At 38.0% G+C, this 15,860-nt stretch overlaps 1 protein-coding gene across 2 annotated transcripts in view; it reads right to left on the bottom strand.

Annotated features, from left to right (window-relative positions):
- Positions 1-15,860, bottom strand: part of CAPS2 (calcyphosine 2) — a gene marked incomplete at both ends in the record, with an annotated part of 79,805 nt that overhangs the window by 52,480 nt on the left and 11,465 nt on the right. Inside the window, 6 exons of one of the 2 annotated variants that reach the window (XM_080706331.1) lie at positions 4,972-5,039; positions 8,078-8,200; positions 11,379-11,555; positions 12,571-12,696; positions 12,784-12,829; positions 14,672-14,721. In XM_080706331.1, the coding sequence (XP_080562457.1) occupies positions 4,972-5,039; positions 8,078-8,200; positions 11,379-11,555; positions 12,571-12,696; positions 12,784-12,829; positions 14,672-14,721 (590 nt within the window). The remainder of the gene's footprint in view (positions 1-4,971; positions 5,040-8,077; positions 8,201-11,378; positions 11,556-12,570; positions 12,697-12,783; positions 12,830-14,671; positions 14,722-15,860) is intronic. The other variant, XM_080706332.1, reaches the window with a different exon arrangement.

Below are 15,860 nucleotides of genomic sequence, written 5' to 3'. Positions count from 1 at the left end.
CAAGAGGTAAATGAAGGCACAATAAGACTAGCTAAGAATTAAATGAAATAATCCAGGAGATAGAAGGTGATGGTTCAAACAAGAACAGTAGCAGCAGAAGAAATAACTTTTGATGGTAGAAATGAGAGTTTCTGCTGACACATTGGATATAGGATTTGTATTATTTTTGTTTTTTGGTTCGTTTGGTTTGGTTTGGTATGGTTTAGAACTGGGGACTAAATCCAAACATATTCTACCTCCAGCCCTATTTTTTTTTCCTTTTTTCTCATTTTTATTTTTTTATTTTTATTTTTTGAATAGGCAATTCATTTTATTTTTTTATTTTTATTTTTTATTTTTTAATTTATTTTTATTGGTGCATTGTAATCATACATCACATTGGAATACAAGACTTGAGAGGATATACAAGCATACATCATCCAATTAGCCCTTATCCAGTCCCCATCCCATTCCCTCCCCCTCCCTCGATCCCATGCTTGTTTGGTGATTAACTTTGATACATATGTTTATGTACCTCCTGCTTTTTAAAGAGGCTCCATCCTCCCCTATTCCATACCCTCTGATTGGTCAACTTAATTGATTCACTATAGGGCCCTTTCTATAGCTTGACTACTTCCTGTTGCCCCTTTCCTCCTACTTATTGCTGATTAGGGGAAGCATCTGGTTTTAATTTTCTGCGATATTTCTCTGTGCATGCCACGTTGAAAATACTGATCCCACTCTTGAAGGCCCCAGTTGTAGCCTGGCTACCCGGTGGACTGATCCAGACCTTGCTAGCTCAAGCAGCGGCCTTGCCTCATGGGAGGCCCCGATTCTGGTCTTGCTGGCCCCGACACTGGCCTAACCCCTCAGCGGGCTCCGATCCTGACCTCGGAGGCCCCAGCACCGGCCTTCCTCATGGCAGGCTCCGATGCTAGCCGATGGCCCTGGCATCAGCCTAACCACTCAGCAAGCTCCGATCCAGGCCTCGGAGGCCTCAATAGTGGCCTTGCCTCTCGGAAGACTCCGATGCTGGCGGCGGGCCCCGGCACTGTCCTAACCCCTCGGCAGACTCCAATCCTGGCCTCGGAGGCCTCAATAATGGCCTTGCCTCACAGAAGGCTCCGATGCCGGCCGCTGGTCCCAACACAGGACTAACCACTCGGCAGACTCCAATCCCGGCCTCGGAGACCCCGGCACTGGCCTTGCCTTGCGGCAGGCTCCAATGCAGGCCGCTGGCCCCAGCACCGGCCTAACCCCTCGGCAGGCTCCAAACCCAGCCTCAGAGGCCCCAGCACCAGCCTTGCCTCATGGCAGGCTCCGATCCAGGCTTCGCTGGCCCCAGCACCGGCCTAACCCCTCGGCAGGCTCCAATCCCGGCCTCAGAGGCCTCAATAGTGGCTTTGCCTCACGGAAGGCTCCGATGCTGGCCACTGGCCCCTGCACCGACCTAACACCTCAGCAGGCTCTGATCCCGACCTCGGAGGGCCCAGCACCGGCCTTGCCTCACGGCAGGCTCCAATCCTGGCCTTGGAGGCCCAAGCACCGGCCTGACCCCTTGGCAGGCTCCGATCCCAGCCTCGGAGGCCCCAGCACCGGCCTTGCCTCACGGCAGGCTCTGATCCCAGCCTCGCTAGCCCCAGCACTGACCTAACCCCTTGTCAGGCTCCGATCCTGGCCTCGGAGGCCCCAGTTCCGGCCTAACCCCTCGGTAGACTCCGATCCCAGCCTCAGAGGCCCCGGCACCAGCCTTGCCTCACAGTAAGCTCCGATCCCGGCCTTGCTGGCCCCGGCACCAGCCTAACCACTCGGCAGGCTCCGATCCCAGTCTCTAAGGCCCCAGCACTGGCCTTGCCTCATGGGAGGCTCCAATTCCGGCCTCACTACCCCAGCACCAGCCTAACCCCTCGGCAGGCTCCGATCCCAGCCTCAGAGGCCCTAGCACCGGCCTTGCCTCATGGCAGGCTCCGATCCGGCCTCGCTGGCCCCAGCACCGGCCTAACCCCTCAGCAGGCTCCGATCCCAGCCTCTAAGACCCCAGCACTGGCCTTGCCTCACAGGAGGCTCCGATTCCGGCCTCACTGGCCCCAGCACCAGTCTAACCCCTCGGCAGGCTCCGATCCCAGCCTCGGAGGCCCTAGCACCGACCTTGCCTCATGGCAGGCTCTGATCCCGGCCTCGCTGGCCCCAGCACCGGCCTAACCCCTCAGCAGACTCTGATCCCAGCCTCTAAGACCCCAGCACTGGCCTTGCCTCACAGGAGGCTCCGATTCCGGCCTCACTGGCCCCAGCACCAGTCTAACCCCTCGGCAGGCTCCGATCCCAGCCTCAGAGGCCCTAGCACCGGCCTTGCCTCATGGCAGGCTCTGATCCCGGCCTCGCTGGCCCCAGCACCGGCCTAACCCCTCAGCAGGCTCCGATCCCAGCCTCTAAGACCCCAACACTGGCCTTGCCTCACAGGAGGCTTCGATTCCGGCCTCACTGGCCCCAGCACCAGTCTAACCCCTCGGCAGGCTCCGATCCCAGCCTCGGAGGCCCCAGTACCGGCCTTGCCTCACGGCAGGCTCCAATATTGGCCTTGTTGGCCCTGGCACCAGCCTAACCCCTCAGCAGGCTCTGATCCTGGCCTCGGAGGCTCCAGCACCAGCCTTGCCTCACGACAGGCTCCAATCCCAGCCTCGCTGGCCCCAGCACCGGCCTAACCCCTCAGCAGGCTCCGATCCCAGCCTCTAAGACCCCAACACTGGCCTTGCCTCACAGGAGGCTTCGATTCCGGCCTCACTGGCCCCAGCACCAGTCTAACCCCTCGGCAGGCTCCGATCCCAGCCTCGGAGGCCCCAGTACCGGCCTTGCCTCACGGCAGGCTCCAATATTGGCCTTGTTGGCCCTGGCACCAGCCTAACCCCTCAGCAGGCTCTGATCCTGGCCTCGGAGGCTCCAGCACCAGCCTTGCCTCACGACAGGCTCCAATCCCAGCTTTGCTCTGCCCGTCGCCGGCCTCACCCCTCGGCAGGCTCTAATCCGATCATCCTCTTCACCCAAGCATTTGTCCCACATTCTCGAGGGTGCGTGGTGGTAGCACTCTGCCTCTGGTGTCATTACTTCAAAGGTTCCAGTTTTAATGCATCAGATCTCTGCCTCCCCTGAGTACTGGCCACTGCCATTGCCACTGTCTCCACCATTTCAAATCTTTCCCAAGGTCTTTTTCCACTCTGAATCTTGTCCAGTCTTCCGAAGCATGCGCGATGGTAGCATTCGACCTTTGGTGTAATTTCTCAAAAATAAATAAATAAGGTTGGTAGGCTCCAATTTCTGCTTCTCTTGGATACGAGTCTCCACTGCCAACGCGGAGACCGCTTTCAGCACCGCCTTTCTCCTTGATCTCCGCTAAAGTCTCTCTCCTTACAGGTGATGTCCAAGATTCTTAATAATGTAGAGAACAAGCAGTCCTCCTTAGCGGGAAATTTTTCCAATAATTCCAGTTCATTTGGATAAGTTTTTTCTGCATCTCCAGTATCCTGGCATCCACCATGGCCTCCTTGACCCCTCTCTGATATTTTCCTTTTTCTTTTCCTTTTTTACAGGGTCCTTCCGGGTGGAAAGGGAGTCACCTAGGGGTGCCCCACCAGCACCTGCCCACCCGCCCAGGGTCGGGGCCAGTGGCCTGGACCACAGGGTCCTTCCAGGTGGCGAGGGGGTCGCCAAAGGGTGCCCCACCAGCGCCTGCCCACCCGCCCAGGGTCAGGGCCAGAGGCCCGGACCACAGGGTCCTTCCCGGTGGAAAGGGGGTCACTGAAGGGTGCCCTGCCAGTGCCTGCCCGCCCGCCCAGGGTCGGGGCTAGAGGCCCGGACCTCTCATTTTTATTTTGAAACAGGTTTTCACTAAGTTATTGAGGGCCTCACTAAGTTGCTGAAGCTCACCTTGAACCTCAATCCTCCTGACTCCTCCTTCAAAGACTAGGATTTGTCATCACACCTGGCTCGAGATTTAGGATTTGAAATAAAAGGAGGGACCAAGGGCATCACCAGGATTTGAGGCTAAAAATTTCAAGAATGGAATTGCCACGGAGAAAAATCAAAGAGGATTTGGTCATGTGGAAAAACCCAGATTGAAAAATCTTAAATTGAAATCTTAGAGATGTGTCAGAATATAGATAGTTTTTAAAGGTTATATATATTTGGAAGCAAATATCGAAGAGGTTCTAGAAGTGAGCTCTTGGCCACTACCACATTTAAAGACAAGGAAGATGGAAAAGAACCAGAAGCCAATGAGGAGAAAGAGAAGGTAGGAAGAAACTGACGAAGTATGTTAAACAGGAAGACAAATAGAAAAAGGAAAATATTTCAAAAAGAAGGTTATCTACTGAGACAGATGTTGCTGACAGGTTAATAAATGAGACCTGAGCAATCACCATTTTTCTAGCGACATGGATGTCACTACTTACTAAGAGATGTTGTGGGGGCATGGTGGAAGTGAAAACGTAAGTAAAGCTCATGAGGTAGCAGAAGGAGATGCATGGGGGACGATTAAAATAACTACTTCAGCAGGGCGTGGTGGTGCACACTTGTAATCCCTGCACTTGGGAGGCGGAGACAGGAGGATCACTCAGGTTCGAAGCCAGCCGCGCTGGCTTAAGAGACCCTGTTTCCAAAAATAAAATAGGTCTGGGAGTGTAGCCCGGAGGTAGAAGGGCTTCCAGGAACCCCAGTACCACACACACACACACACACACACACAAAAAAAAAAAAAAAAAAAAAAAAACAAAACCCTACTTCAAAGAGTTTACTGACAAAGATGCATGTGGAGTATTATTCTTCCTCTTTGCTCCCTAACTAAATAATTTTCCCAAGATACAAATAAGTCTTAATTTTTCTTGAAGACTTCTTAGATTATTCCAAACCCTTTTGGAATCCTTATATTTATATACTATCTTATATTGTGATATAATAATTATTGATCATAATAAAACTTTAAGAATGGAATTCTATTACCTCGATAAGTGGTCTATCATCATTTGCTCTACAACAGTCTGTTTCTTCTTCTCTGCAGCCACGATTTCCTTGAAAATAAAATTGAAAACAATTTTACTGTCCATAAAGCAGAACAATAAAATAGTTAATATTAAAGTCCTAAAATATAAACACTTCTAATTTCTTCTTGAGTACAGATTGCTATTCATTATTAATAAATTTAAATTGCAATTATTTAATATTAACTTACCATTTCCTAAAAAAAAATGCACTTAAATTTTAGTAGAAATCATCAGACATTTCCAATCAACTGACTTGTATTTTTTGGAGTCAGAACAAAAGAGGAAGAGAATGCTGCATCCCTCTCCTCCATTGGTCCCTTCAAGACATTCCCTACAAAATGCATCTTAACCTGCTGCAAGAAAAATACCAAACCTGATAGAAAAAGAGTATAGTCTAAAACTATTCACAATAGAAAAGGCCGAATATGAACTACAACCATTCAACTTTGCATCAAAAATCTATAAAGCACAACAAAAGAAAGCTCCCAGCATTAACAGGACAATAATTTTCCTATGTAAATATATATTAATAATACCAGATCAAGCCGTGCGTGGTGGCGCACGCTTGTAATCCCCGCGCTTGGGAGGCAGAGACAGGAGGATTGCACAGGTTCTAAGCCAGACACCTGTCTTAAGAGACCCTGTTTCCAAAAATAAAAAAAGCATAAAAGAGGTCTGGGAGTATAGCCCGGAGGTAGAAGGGCATCCAGGAACCCCAGTACCACCACCAATGATAATAATAATAATAATAATAATAATAATAATAATAATACCACCAGATCAATTTTTATCAATTACTGTTTTGATTAAACTCTCTTCATATTATTTCCCTTTTCTAACTCATCTGAAATTATTTTATTACATTTTAGTTCATATTATCTTGAAATATTTGCAATCATTCAATTCCAATTAGATTACCATGCAACTATAAACACTAAAATATTTCTTTCAAGGATCAAATAGGTTAAAAATTAAGAAATCAAAACAAAGTATGTTCTATTCTTAGACTAAAAATTGCCATATCTCTATTGCTCTCTTCAATAAACAAAATTAAGTAAGATAATATTGTTTAAGGTAGAGGCTTTGCAACCTTAGGGAGAATGCTTTATTTAAAACTGACATAAAATATCAAATAAGAATGTCTAAAGAGATATCATAGAAACAAAAAGTAAAAATTTCTGAGAAACCTGGAAAAGTTAAGCACAGTTATTTGAAAGTTAGTGTGTAATTGAATATAGGGTAGCTTTGGCAGGAAAAAAAAAACATTTTTGCATAGTTTATCTTTTATGCGGACAGCCAAATCGAGGCAGTGATAATTCAGGCAGGTTCCTTGGCTTGTCTGCTAATAACAGTGACACACTGTAATTTTTATTTAGTAGTAAATTCAAGATAGCAATTAAAAATAACTAAATATGTAACCTGCAGGCAAACAGAAGCATATTTATAATATGTAAGAGTGATTCAAAATATAAACAGTAACTAAAACATATTGAAATCATGTACAGGAAAGGTCCAAAGTGGATTTTTAAAAAGCAAGCAAAAGATGGAAGACTGATAAGCATCATAGAGCCTCTGCAGAAAGTCCACCTTGAGTGTTGAAGTTCACGGTAGCTTACATTTTGTGGGAAAGATTGGAACCACCCTCAGGCACACTGATTTAGAAGTCTATTAAGCATAAGGCAGATTGGAAGCAGAAGTCTCACTGCCAAAGATCTGACAACACTGGAAAATTACAAAATAACTAGGAGAAGGGCATCAAAACCATAGTTCCACTGTTTCTGTTGTTCATTTAAGAAGCCAAAAATTAAAATAGAAAGGTTCTATCAATATTTTTAAAATAAATTGGCACTAATTTTGAATGCCTTGAAAGTTTACTTATAGAAACATGTCCATGGGGGTAACAAAACAGATGAAACAGCAATAACTAAAACTTACTTGATAATGAATTTACACATATTGTCACTAACAATGTAATTACAAGGAAAAGAAATCCATTAACACCTAGATGGTTTGGGTTATACCAAGAAAAATACTCAATGAGACTTAAGTATTGGTGACATTCATTTCAAATATAACTTCAGAAAATAACAAAAATAAACTTTATTTTCCCTATAAAGTAGCTTTATTAGTCTCATACAACTCTGGTAATACTCTACCTATTAATCATAAATATATTAGTAATAATAGGCAGAGAAAACTGCATGTATATGGTTTTAGTAAAAGAACTACAACAAATTTGCAACTTGGGACATCCACAGAAAGTCCCAGAGATTAATTCCCCACTGTTGTCAATGTAGAACATATTGATTCTGGATGATTGAAATAAAATATGTACTGATTTAGCCTTCATCAATAACGATAATATAACTAGTTAAATCCACATTGTTTTATTATTACTTAGGCTATCTAAGCCACAGTTTTCCCAACTTGTAAAACACCATATTGGTGTTTCATCAACCTTTACTAGATGTCAAAGATATTAATCATCTGAGGTCCTGGGAGATGGGGCATGAATTCCACCTTCAAGTAGCTTGGTCCCCTATCCTAGTACACTAGAGATATAATGATCTACTTATACCACAATGAGTCTAAGCCATATTTATTCATCTAATTTCTTCTTTAAAATACATAATTAAATTTATTTTGAAAGTCTATGGTTTTACTTCATGTTTCCTAAAGAAAAACCTCACTTAATTCGTATCCTTTTCCTGGTCTGAATTTTTGTAGTATTAGCAGCTTATGAACATTAAAAAAAATTAGGTTTATTTCTGAGCAAAAGAAGGAAAGCCAAATAAGCACCTTAACATAAATATTAACCAACTAACATTTTAAACAGTGTAAACTAAATTTATAGACAATAGAAACATTCAAAGAGTTGAGACAATTTTTAAACAGAAAATATATGAAACATGTCATTATTAATAAGAATATTCAATTGGCACATAACTGGATACATATATAATCCAAAATCAATTTTGTGACTATTCAAGTGTAAGTCTGTAAAATCTTGGAAGACAAGTTATCTTAATGGCTTATCAAATAAATAAAAATGCTGATGACTTAACTGCATCTGATTTCCTTGTATTCTGTTGTGCATGGAAAGGATTGTCTATATAACCTTGCTGCAAGAGGGCTTTCCTATCCAAAGTTGTCAGGTCATCAGTGCTGGCTTCTTCATCCTGTACACACTAAATGGTAAAGTGGTAAAGAAATTATCGTATGCATATTTACAACATTTTTAACAAATAAAAAAAGTAGACCGGGCGTGGTGATGAATGCTTGAAATCCCAGCATTTGGGATGCTGAGACAGGGGAATCTCAGTGAGCAAACAGCCTCACCTACTTAGTGAGTCCCTTTGCAAATCAGTGAGACCCTGTTTCAAAATAAAGAATAAAAAAATAGGGCTGGGGGTGTTGCGCGGAAGTAGAATGCCTCTAGGTTTCATCCCTGGTACCGTAAATAAATAAATAAATAAATAAGTAAATAAATAATAAATAAATAAACAATAAATAAATAAATAAATAGAAGGAAGGAAGGAAGGAAGGAAGGAAGGAAGGAAGGAAGGAAGGAAGAAAGAAAGGGACAAACACTGAATCTTTGTACTCTGTCCTGTCTTCTTGATGTTTGGTTGCTTGCTACAAGAAATTTTATTACATATTTGTTTATGTTTTTATTATTTATTTGTTTATGTGTTTATTAATTATTATGTATTTATTTATGATTTTATTAATTTTATTATTAAAATTAATTACAATTAAAAACAATCCATCTACTAGCAAATCTTCTTATCCCAACCTTCAGAGTCTAGTCAGAATGTGACATCACAAGACCACTTCTGATCCAAGTCTTGGGATCAAAGTCTTGGGGGTCAAGTCTACCTGGGCCTAAGACACCATCGGCCTACCTTGCCTGAGTTACTGTGATGGCCTCCTCAAGACCTCCAGTTTCTAGCTTCACCCCATTCTCAATTTTACCCACATCTCACCAGAATAAAGCAGCTTTCTGCCTAAGAGTAAAAGGTCAAAGTCCTCACGTGGCATATGGGGCTTCTCTGAGATGCCTCCCCTTAACTCTAGTCAGTCTCCTCCCAATATTCCAGATTTCCCTCCTCCTCTAACCACACTGTCCTCCTTAAACACTTAAGTATTCAGTAACCATTTATTGAAATAACAAACAATAAATCAATGCTGTCTTTCTTATAGCATTGGTGAAAAATGATACCTCTAAAATGATTAGTAACAAGTATTATTAGGGAGTTAATATTATTATTGTAAAATTGAAGTTTAATGATGCTGATGTTTACTTAAAGAGGTTTAATAGAACCAGGTGTGGTGACACATGCTTGTAATCCCAGTACTTGGGAGGCTGAGATAGGGATAGTGCACGTTTGAAGCCAGCCTCAGCTACTTAGTGAGACCCTATTTCCAAATAAAAATATAAAATATAGGTCGAGGGTGTAGCCCAGAAGTAGAAGGACCCTGGGATCCATCCCCAATACCACAAAAATTTAAAAACATAAAATAAAAAATAAAGAGGTTTTATTGTTTAAGTATATACACACACATAACTATTTTGAGATAGCAAAACAATTGAACAACAAGAGATTCACTGCCATTTTATGCTAAGTAGAAAGAAAACTCAACAAAGGAAATTTGATATTAGAGCCAGTCACTTATTTTACTGTTTCAACTTATTAAGTATCAACTCATGTCTCAGCCTGATAAATCAGCAGCTATGGCCTTTTATTACTGTCTTCAATAGTAAATATAACTTACCTTAGCTTTTCTCCTTCAGAAAAGAGGATCAATTTACATGTTGCTTCCTGTTTTAAAGGAACACAACAGTGGTACATAGTACTTAGAGGGTGAGACTGGAGGATCACAGGCTCAAAGCCAGTGCATAATAGCTTAGTGAGACCCTCCTTCAAAATAAAAATACAAAGGGCAGAAAGTACAGCTCAAAGGTAAACTGGCCTTGGGTTCAATCTCCAGTTCAATCCCCAGTACCACAAGAAAAAATAAAAAAGGCTCACAGTCCTGATATCAAGGACCTTTATTTCCAGCAGAGATTATAATTACAGCCTTAGCTTGTGTTACCTCATATAATTATAATAGAATTTATCAATAGCCCACTTATAGAGAAGTTTTGATTCTCACAACGCTACATTTTTTAAAAAATAGCGAATAATTTGCTTGAACCTCTTAAGTACATGATTGTAATATACAGAATCTCCAAAGACCTTTCCTTTTAAAAACTCAAGCTTTTTTGCAAAATTACTGAAACATATTAAATTTATTCATTTCAAACTTTAAATTGTATGTAAAAAATAAAAAAACAATGTCTTTTCGGGACAGAAAGTATGTACATATTTGTTTCTATAAAATATTCATACATGAAAAAATATCAATCATATGGAGAGATTTGCAAGTGTGTTTGTTTCTCTTAAACCAAAAGTAAACAAATGTCCTCATTTAACTTGTGTTCAAATAAATTAAAGTTTTACTTTTAAAATATTTTGAGCCATTTTTCTGTCACTCAATAAAGCACGTGCCTACAGAAATCTGTATTCCATTTTCCCAACATATTAATGGTGATCTAAATAGCAAATGATAAATACTACAAATAACACATGTCTGGATACCAAAGCTTGTGGAATTATCCTGTATAATATTACAGACACCAGATTTTATTTTTGGGTGTCTGTTTGGGTATGATAAGTTTACTTTAAGATGAAAAGAACCAAATGATATTATGAACTTTTTTATTCTTTCACCTAAGCATTGTGCTTTATTTATTCCTAGATAATTTCTGCATGGATTTTTAAATTGCTATGCATGCCATAGTTACTTATAAATCTATCACGTTTTTACCTACACGAAAATAAGTGAATACATCCATAAGACATCCCCCAAAATACACTATTCTTATAGAAAGTTAAGTGAATTACATACAAATATTTTATTCTTTATGACCAATAATACTATAAACTGTGTTTACAAAAGTCAAATTTGACTTTTCCTATTACAAAATGCCATTAAAATGTATTGTTTAGTTTGTTCCTATCTATAGTTGGTAGATTTACAATAAATGAAAGCATAATAATTGCACAAAATTTTTTTTTCTTTTGGTATGTGTGTGTGGGGGGGGTACTGGGGATGGAGGCCAAGAGCATTCTACCTCTGATCTACACCCCCAGCCCTATTTTTTATTCTTTATTTTGAAACAGGCTCTCACCTTTAATTGTCATGGTCTGCTGAAATAAATGTTGGCTATTAGACTTATTATGACCAACAAGAAAACATGTCAGACAAAAAGATATTTCTATAACACACACTAAAATTCCACAAAGCATCATCATGTATTACCTTTTCAACTATCTTGTTTGTTGGAGGTTGTTGATGTGGGAAATTTGACTTTGCCATTTCTGCATTTTTCTGACTATACAGTTTATAGCCCTCTTTCATTTCAGTTTCATATTGCTGGTATTTCAGCTTGTATTTGCTTGTTGGTGCTGGCAAATTTTCAGGTATTGTGTCCTGTTCCTAGAGGTAAGAATTAAAAAGTGCTTGTTACACACCAGAAGAAAATCAAAATAATTATTGCATTTTTATTGACATTAATAGTTTAACCATTTTCCTTACTTTAACATTTATGCCTAAAAAAGAGGCCATTATAATCTATGTTCTGAACAGAGGTGATATTTAAAACCTTTAGAAAGACTTACGAAGACAGAATAGTATGCCCTTCTGATGGAATAATACTAGTTAAAACCTGTATTTATATAATATTGTCCTCATAACATGTGTAGTTTGAGAAGAGTCCAAACCTATGACTGAATTTCTTCTAGTATAAGCAAACGTTTTCTTCTTCTATACTCTGAATAAAACTGAACTGTGGGTTTTCTGTAGAAAGTGACAATTTTGGGTTTTCCCTCTTTATGTAAAGCAAATTCTGCCTACTTTGCTGTAGAATTTAGTAAACTTTTAAACATTGATATCACAAATAAAACCATTTCAAAAACTTTTTCTGAAATTAAAAGAAAAATTCACTAGGTGTTATTTGAATATAAACATGTCCCACAGAGACACCTTGGATTAAGTAATTTACCTACATCATAGTATTCTAATAGCCTAAAGTATGAATTAACTTCTAAGAGATCAACTCCATATTATTAAACTTAAGATCTGATCTAATATTTGCCATATTTTTTTAAATTTCTGGATTCTAAATTAGAACATACCATGTATTTTACCAATTCTCTAGGAAATTTTTATCTTTTTAAATATTTTTGGCGAAGGTATGTAGTACTGGGGGTCAAATACAGGGCTTCACACATGCTAGGCAAGTGGTTTACCACTGAGCCACATCCCCAGAAAGAAATCTTTAAAATACCATTCCTATGAGTGAAAAAAATAGGAGGCAAAGTAAATATATTTTACCAAGATATTTAAACTGAAAAAAGCAAGGACTAAATATAGTGAAATTTCTGAGTTAAATACAGTGCTAGTAATGCATATTATAAATCTTAAGGTTAGTAATAAACAAGTATATACTAACCAGTTCATTTAGATGATGCTTAGAATATGGTATTTGACGTGATGCAACCCAACCAAGAGCAGAAGATGAATTAGGTGGGCTAAAATCAATATGCACTGTATTAAGTGGAACATATGAAACATCATCCTAAAAATAAAATGTAATCATACTTAATATGTTATATATAATATTGAGATCAAATGTTTATTATGCTAAATATTGAGTAAAAATTACCTCATCATCAGAGCCAAGAAGACTTCCCAAATCAAGTCGTGGGACCCTGAAAGAAATAACCTATGTATCTCATAACTTTTTTAAATGAGATCTTGAGAGCTGCAAATCATATATATTATATCACATATAAAAAGTCACACTGAAGCCATTGGTATACTGGCTCCCACTGGCTTGAGATATAGAAGTTGTTAAATGTACACTGATTTTTCAAGCTGGTCATTAAACACAGTCATTATTAAAATTAAAATTATATAAAATTATAGCTAAATAAGTTATATTAAGAACTAAGATAATAAATATTCAAAATCCATCACTCTAATGATTTCACTGGACTTCACTATTATATATGTTCTAGAGGTTGTCTGTATCTGTAGTATCCATACCATAATATAACTGTGCATGTTTCCTTCTAATTTTGTGTTCATTGACTTCATATGGACAGCCTGAAATCATCTATGGTGGGATTATTTACACTGAAATTAGCAAATGCTCTGAATCAGAATTATTATTTTGCTGACTTTCTGAGACTTAAAAAAATTGGTTGAAAAAATGTTAATAATGCAGATTAAACTTAAAAGTGCATCATATCTATAGTTTCAAACAGTTAATAACAAAAAAGATGAACATTAATGATTTCACAAAGAAATAACTCATCATTTTACAGTAAACAGAAATATCAGCTTGAAAAATCACTGTAGTTCACATTGAAACTGCACTGGTTCATCACTATAACCAAAGGCTATAGCTATAGATTAGAAAAAGCAAAGAATACAACCTACGAACAACAGTTAACTAACTTGACTCTACAATAAAGAGTTTATATATTTATTAGCATTCATAAATTTCATGCTATGCACACTTTATATAAATTATAATCAGATTAAAATACACTTAATTTTATTTATGATGAAAAATAAAATAGAAAATTACAGTAAACTTAAAACACACTTTCAGAACACCAGTTGCTAAATAATTTCCAGCACACATCTGGCACACTTCTTAGATATTCAATATCTTGTATCTAGTGCTCATGCATAACTCTTTTTTATGTCTAGATAAACATATAGATATTGATTAGGTAGAAAAACATAAAATTATTTATATTTGCTCTTTTTTAATCTACAAAAAGTCAATGCCATGTGGCTTAACCTAATAAATTACTGGGTTTTTAATTTCTATTTTCAAAAAAACCATGTAATCTAAAATATATGAAAAACACACTTTCAGTTATTAAAAACTTTTCAAATTCTTGCGAGTGTAAAATATAAAACACAAAATAATATGTTTCAGCCAAAAGTAAAATGTTAATATTATTGAGTAAATTGTCGTATTCCTCAAGATTGTAGACTAAAACACAGGTATATATACACCATTAAATTATATTTGACCATGCTAATTATAAAAAGAAAACTGTTACATATTTCTTTAATAAATTCATTTAGTAAGGAGATAGATGTGAACCCTGGTTTACACATTACACAATGTAGACATGTATCAAAAATCACATATTACATAGTACTCCATAAATATGTAGAATATGTTTTTAATGCACTAGTTTAAATAAATTTCGATTTTTAAAAAGATATAAACGAATATAGTAATAGAAATAAATTTTCTAAATAAAGATATATTTTAGGTTTTTCAGGAAAATGTGAGAATAATATTAAATGCAACAAAACAAAATAATTTTTATTTATAATCCCACCACCTAATCACAAGAGCCGTTTTAATTTTGGCACAGTAGTTTTCAAAACTTCTATGTACAAATAGATTCTTGTGTGGTCCACAAATGTATATAGCTACAGTATATAATTTTGTTTTGTTAACTTGTCATCGTGTCATAAATATTCGCCCATTAAACAGTGTAAATATGAAAAATATGACTTACACAGGTGGGCAAGGATCCTGGATTGTGCATGATCTGGAATTCCATCTTTGCTTTAATTTGAAAAATAAAAAATTAGAATCAGTATGCATATATCCTTTGTGCTTTGAAAGATGAGTAATGAATCGATGCAATAAAACTAATTATGATGTTTCTCAGTGAACTCCGCATTAAAAATACTTACCAAGCCCTTGTGCATGAGACACAGATAAAATGATAAGGAAGAACAATAATCAATACCTGTGTAGCATTCTCTGAGTGCTGGGGAAGGCATTCACTTCAACAGTAATAGAAAAAACAAGTTTAAGGTAGAGCTACTAGGTAGCATGTGTGCCCATCCTACTCTAGGGAATTCAGAAAGCTTTTCCACAACAAGAAGCAATCTTTAAAGGGAGTTCTGAAGAATGAGGATCAGTCACATGAAAACAAAATCGGGAAAAAATTACTTCCATGAAAAACAATCTTACTGCTGGAATGTTAGCTAGCCAAGATTTTTATGATATTGATATCAACTATGAAAATTACACTTAAGAATTAGCTTTATCTTTAATATGACACTGGTTTAAATACAATTCTAAAAATAGTTAACATGTAGAAATAGTAAAACTGCAGAGATAATTTAAACAAAAATATATTCATATAACCTAGAATAGCAGAAAACGTGTATCACACATCAAAGATTTTTATGGTATTGTGAAATATCATCATACCTAACTTTAGAAGTAAAAATAAAAGAAACTTTAGGAAGCTAATAGAATATCCTATTCATCATCATTATTATTCCCCAGAGTGTTTTCATACACATAGTCTTTTGAAGTCAGAACATAATTATTTTAGTTACTTTTCTAATCTGGTTCCCACAGAATTATGCTAGACAATTCAGAATGAAGATAATTTAGAGGTTATAAATCTTTAGGCCAGGAGTCAGCAAACTATAGCCCATGACCCTGCTTTTTATTTATTAAAAAGTTAATAAATGACATTTATTGACCCAGCCATAGTCATTTATTAAAAATTTGTGTATGTCTATGTTCACACTGTAACAGCAAAATTGAGAAGCTGTAATAGAGACTATATAACCCATGAAGCCAAAAAGATTTACCACCTGGACCTTTATAGAAAAAGTAGTACATTTTTTATCCTCTCTTATTTTATTATAAGCTATTTCTATATTACTTTTTTCATAATCATT

This window comes from Muscardinus avellanarius (assembly GCF_963383645.1).
Source record: "Muscardinus avellanarius genome assembly, chromosome: 11".
Lineage (NCBI taxonomy): Eukaryota > Metazoa > Chordata > Mammalia > Rodentia > Gliridae > Muscardinus > Muscardinus avellanarius.
Note: the sequence above shows the minus strand (reverse complement) of the source record. Positions and strands in the feature narration are given on the sequence as shown.